Here is a 6001-nt window from a genome sequence, read left to right as displayed (position 1 = left end):
GCAGGACTTTTCCCATATTTAATAAAAGCCTGACCTACCCTGTTTGGCACGGAGATGTGTCTGGACATGCCATGCTGAAGGATCACACAGATACTGTGAAATGAAGCACCAGAAAGAGCAGATCTGCAGCAAGCCAAGGAAACAACAACTCTGAGCAAGCCAACCACAAACCCCAAGGTGCTCCATTTCATAAGTCAGCACCACCACAGACGGTGCCAGCCGTGCTCCACTCTCCGTTCTGGCTCTCCTCCCCATCCCTCTGCACAACTCCCAAGGCGTGGCCTTCCTGCTTTTTCATCATTTGGCCACTTCAGTAGCCTCCTCCTAAAGAGCACATAAACCTGCCAATTACAGTTCTGTGGCTGCAGGTAGCTGTTAGTGAAAAAAAGGCAACAAGGAATTTAAATCTTGAGGCACAGATGCTTTAACACAGTTGTTTATTATGACAGTGAAATATTCAAACAAAACCACCAACTTTTTATGGAAACAACAAAAGTGCAAATGTACTTTGGAATTAAATAGGAAATGAATTTATAAACGTTTCATTAAAATGGGCTGACACTTTGAGCCTATAAACACTTAAAAAACCAAAACAATAGCAGCTGAACACTTCAGTTTCCTCTTTGGTCTTATGATTAACCAGCAAAAAATAGTTGTACCAGGAATGTCCATTACAATAAGATACTTAAAATTTACATTACTCTGCAGAGATTCGAAATCAGGAATGTTTGCAAGATATTTGGTCAGATAAAATATAATGCCTTTGAGAAACAGAGAGCATTTTTCAACACAAAATGAAATTACATGTACGAATTTTGGTACTGTAAATTAACTTATTCTCTTGCAGGTGTGACTCCTCTTCCCAATCAACATTGAATAAAAACAAATTCACTTGCACAGTCTTTGCAAAATTAGGTTGCAGGTAAGAGAACCAAGAGCCGGTGTTAGTGCTAAATAACATGCTCCTTTTTCTGTGTTTGTGTTTCTATTTACACACACACAGGCAACCCTACTGAATCCATGGCACATTTTAACAGCTACAGCCTTAACAAACAGGTAAGCACAACCTTGCTGTGTATCCATGGGCTGGGAGAGGAGGAAGAAGGCAAAAGGGCCACAGGATTACTCATATGGGTCAAGCTCTCTGTACACCTCCCTGGAGATAAGGCCCTGAAACAGCTCCAGCACACAGCAGGCACCAGTGCTGTCATGTTTCTGTGGAATAAGATGAATGCTGTAACAGAAACCCAACTTCTGTCAGCTCCTTTCATCAATCCTACTCATGAATGCATGCTTTAGAGTAGATAAGGGGAATACATTTAATATCTCAGTTGTACACCTGAGCCACCAAGTGCACACACACTGGCTCATGGCAGGATGCCCCCTCACTTCAAGAAGGCTCACCTAAGTTTGAGGTGAAAGCCAACACATGCATTTTCTCCATCATGAACTCAAAGCATGCCTTCTGAGCAAAAACTCACACTGAAGATCTACTTGCATAGCTAATGAACTATTAATGAACTATTATGGATCATTAAACCATAGTTTATGTGAGGGTGTGCCTCGCTTTTTATCCTGATGGACTCAACTGCTTTGGAAATATTGTCAAAATAAAACCCATTGAAATCTCTTTACCCTACACTCCAAATCCACTTGTTTTTAATAGTTCTCCAATTTTACCCCACGTCCTTTGGCTTGTTTGCAGTGCATCTTCACTGAGAGTTTACCATCATTGTCACTCACCCCTCAGCCCAACTTTCATTTTCTAAACTATTTACATTCTCCACCATCTCTTCTTGTCATGTCTTTTCCAATGCAACTCCCTTCTCCTGACCTTACTACATTTTAGTTAGGAAGTCCTTACCAAGTCCATTACAGATTTCCATGTATTGTGGCCATACTAAACAAATGCACACCCCCGTCCAGAGAAAAGATCCCTTTTCAGAGACAGTGATGCAGTGATACAAACAGACAGACAGCTGACTGAAGTGATCATGATGCCAGAATTAACAGCTCAAGGATTTTCATGTCAAGAGTTCAGGCAGCCACAAGACCCTGGGCTGGCCATCTTCTTTGGGCAAAAGATTCAATGGCTTTGATTGTAGAACTGAATCTTATTTTAAATACCAAGAAACACAAGCCTGCAAAAATAGTACATATCATGGTCTGCTACAAAAAAAAAAACCAACAACCCAGAATGTAGCTGACTTAGTCTTAAATACCATGTGCAAAGAACATTTGATCAATACTACCTATAAATACACTATTTGTATTTGTAGAAAGAAGCACAGGGCTTCGAATACAAAAATAACCCAGCTTGTGGGTGTGACCTATGCCATAATTACCTGAAAATACGACTGCAAGAGCAGTTAAAGAAATACAGAAGTAGGCAAACATCTGCCTAGGGAGTGTTTCCATTTAGAAAAATAGATTTGTATAAAGCTTCATAGATTCTGACAATGTTTGTTTCATGTTCTGATGCACAGAACTGTGAGTAAGGCACACCCAATCCACCAGGAAGAGGAAGAGCAGGTTAGTTACTTCAGGCTATCCTAAAGCTTCCCAGAAGTTACACTTGGTCCTTCACAATTTGGGAGTGCTCTCTCAGGACAAGCACTGCAGGTAATAAGGCACATGCTTAGCTTCCTGAGCACCAGCAATTCAGCAACACATTTTGGGACTTAATACATCAAATGCTTGAGCAGGTGACCAAAAAAAGTAAGGATTTGAATTTCTGAATTTTTTGACACCCTGGTACACCTGCATTGTAAGGACACTTGCAAACCTGGCTGCATCACAACTCACCAGGCTATTCCAGCAACTGGGACATAACCAGATAAAAAGTGGCAATTATCTGCCTGATATTTATACTCAGAGGGCATCACAATCTGTAGCCCAGGACTGCTACTGTACCACGAATCAGTGCTAAATAATTCTGAAGTACCCTGAAATATTTTACTTTCTTCTCCCCATAAAAAAATAACAATTTTCTATAATGCAGCACTAGAAAATCCCATCAAGGTTATTTGGTTCAAACACTGACACAATCAAGACAACTGGTTAGGCAGTTATCCAAAAATCCTACCAAACTCCTACCAGGGAGCAGGAGGGTGCCACAGTCAACTTATGGCACTGAGATTTGGACTGGTTCAAAGTTTGTTCCAAAATATAATAAAGAATTTCTTATTTTGTTGTTGGTCCTTGAGGTAAAGCATATTCTAAGGAAATAATACTTGAATACAGAAACAAGTAATAAAACTCAACTAGAACCCACAAACAAATGAACCTCAGAGTATTTCTTTTAAAAGGTTTTCCTTGGGATAATTCAACCACCACTCTAACAAAACACTAATGCCTCCTCAATAGCAATATTTAGTGCAGCCAATTATCCTAAAAATAAGGCATTTGTGAAAATAAAGTGCTATTTGTTTCCTTCTATCTGCACTTCAATCCTTCAGTATAACCTTCACTTGAACACAAATGTAAAACTAGATTCTTCATCCTGTCATCAGAGCAGTTTCACTTCTTCCCTCGAGTTTACATTAACATGTGTTACATTACTATTTAGCACAATGTGCTCGATTACCCAGGAAATTTAAAGCATGGCATTGAGCGTTTCAAACTGTGATCCACACCCATGCTCTAGTGCTTATCACATTTTAGGAACATCTTGGTACATTGATGGATGGGGGATGTGCTGTTTGTACTTGGAAGATTTTTAAATCCCACATGGATTTTGCATCATAAAAAGAAAATCTCAGAAAAAGCTCTATTTTGCCACTAAGACAAGAAGTTAACACGGATTTCTAAAAATGTCAGTTTGAGCCTTTTAGTTTGCAAACGTTCGACCAAAGGCAACACTTGAGGACTAAGGCATTTCCCCAGAAATGTCAGAATTTCCCCACGTAAAACCACTGAGAATGAAAACCACAATTTCAGTAAGTCTTGGCCCCCTCTTCTCTGGTCAGGAACAGAACCACAGAAGCACAATTCATCAGTCCCACCATCCCAGGCAGATGCAGGCTCTTGAAGCATCAGCGAGCTGGGAGTGCACAATGGAGAGTCCCAGGTGCCAGCAGCTCTCCCAGCACCAGCGAGTCTGGAGTGTGCGATGGAGAGTCCTGGGTGCCAGCGGCTCTCCCAGCTCACTCTCCCACTGGCAGCTCCCGCTTGGCCTCAGCGCTGTGGCGGCACGGGGCGGGCACCGGGCGCCAGTACCGGGGGCTGCTGTACATCCTGATGATGTGCGGGGCCTGGACCCATGTGCTGATCAGCTGGAAGGCCACGAGGTCCAGCGTGGGACCGTCAAAAGCTGACAGCAAGTTCACGGGGGCAGCTTCCTTGAGGAACCGAGGCAGCGCCACGGCCTCGGGGAGGCCGGTGTTGCCCAGGAAGAAATCCATCAGCACCTGCTTGCGCAGGCAGTCCCTGAGGTACAGCACCAGGTCCTCCAGCCGCTCCACCAGGAACTGCTCATCCCAGGCCTCCAAGGGCCCCTGCAGCAGCAGGGAGAAGAGAGCCGTCTTCAGTACGTAGGAGGAGAGCACCCGGCCCCACTGGGAGCAGAAGGGCTCCTCCAGGCCGTGCCCGCGGAGGTCCCGCAGGCCCTTGAGGATCTGCAGGCACTTGAGGTGGCAGGAGGCGGCCGGGGCCTGCTCCTTCAGCCAGCCCAGCAGCCGCTGCTCCTGCCGCGAGGCGTTGAGGCCCCAGAGCGCCTCGGGGGCCGGGGAGCCGTGGGGGCCCTCGGGCGGCAGGGCTGTGAGGTAGAGCGCGTCGCCGAGGGGGATGGCTGGGATGAGGCGCACGGCCATGGAGATGTGGCAGCACACGTAGTCGGAGCAGGGCAGGATGTGCAGCGTGGGCGGCTGCCCCGGGCACGCCGAGAGGCTGACGCGGCACCGCTCCTGCAGCCGATAGCGCACGGCTCCCAGGCACCGCTGCAGATGGCCCTGGAACCAGCGCAGCACCAGCCCCGAGGAGAGGTGGCTGCGGCCCTGCAGCTCCACGCAGAAGCCCTCGGCGAAGGGCCGGCAGCGTCGTGTCCAGCCGTCCCTCGCCCGAAGGCCGCAGACGAAGGCGCCGCACGGCCCCAGCCCGTCAGCGCAGCGCGGCTGCGGCTCCAGGTGCGGCGGCAGCCGCAGGGGCACTAGGATGTCGAAGCAGTCGGGGCTGCGCACCTTGTGCTGCTCGTAGGCGCTGCCGATGCGCACGAAGTCCCCGCGCAGGCTGAGAGCCAGCGGGCCGGGCTGCAGCCCCTGCGCCTTGGCGGCGCGCACCAGCTCGGCCACCACCCGCCCCACGTGCGCCTTGCTGTGCCCCAGCACGTGCGGCGACACCCGCAGCTGCCGCGCGTGGAACCGCTCCAGGGCTCCGCGCCGCGCCCCCGCCGCGCCCCGCGCCCCGCCGCGCCCGGGGCCGCCGCCCGCCGCGCCGTAGCAGCGGGCGAGCAGGCAGCCGAGCAGCAGCAGCGCCGAGCCCTTCAGCAGCGGCAGCCCGGACCCCGCCGCCTCCGCCGCCGCGTCCTCCGGGCCCCCCGCGCCCTCGCCGGCCGCGCTGCCGCGCAGCGCCTGGTAGAGGCAGAGGAGCGCGGTGCAGAGCGCGGTCAGCAGCGGCCAGAAGCCCCGCACGCGGAGGGGGGACACGGGCAGGGCGCTGCGGGGGCTCGGGCCGCGGGGGGAGCCGCCGCCGCCGCCCGGCCCCGCGGGCGGGGAGCGCCCGCCCCCGCCGGCCCCCTCCTCCGCCGCCCCGGCCGCCCCCAGCGCGGGCCCCGCCGCTGCCCCTCGCCCGCGGCGCCCCTGCCTGCCCCGGCCGCCGCTCCGCTCCGCTCCGCCGCCCGCTTCCTCTTCCGAGGGACGCGGCCCCGCGTCAGCCGCCGGCTGAGCTCAGAGGAAATGCCGCGGGCGGCGGCCCGAGGGCCGGGGGCGTTGTCCGACGGGGGCCGGCCCGGGGCGGGGAGCGGCGCCGCCCGCGAGGTCGCGGTTTCCCGATTTCGCGCTCTCCC

The 6001-nt window shown here is 51.7% G+C and overlaps 1 protein-coding gene across 1 annotated transcript; it reads right to left on the bottom strand.

Moving 5' to 3' along the window:
* Nucleotides 1–408: 408 nt before the first annotated feature.
* On the bottom strand, nucleotides 409–5663 carry ITPRIPL2 (ITPRIP like 2; the record flags this gene model as incomplete). Its single annotated transcript, XM_036392559.2, has 1 exon — nucleotides 409–5663. A coding segment is annotated over one exon (1518 nt), but the record flags the coding sequence as incomplete, so codon positions are not given.
* Between the last annotated feature and the right edge of the window lie 338 nt (nucleotides 5664–6001).

Source organism: Molothrus ater, chromosome 16, assembly GCF_012460135.2.
Source record: "Molothrus ater isolate BHLD 08-10-18 breed brown headed cowbird chromosome 16, BPBGC_Mater_1.1, whole genome shotgun sequence".
Taxonomy (NCBI): Eukaryota; Metazoa; Chordata; class Aves; order Passeriformes; family Icteridae; genus Molothrus; species Molothrus ater.
Note: the sequence above shows the minus strand (reverse complement) of the source record. Positions and strands in the feature narration are given on the sequence as shown.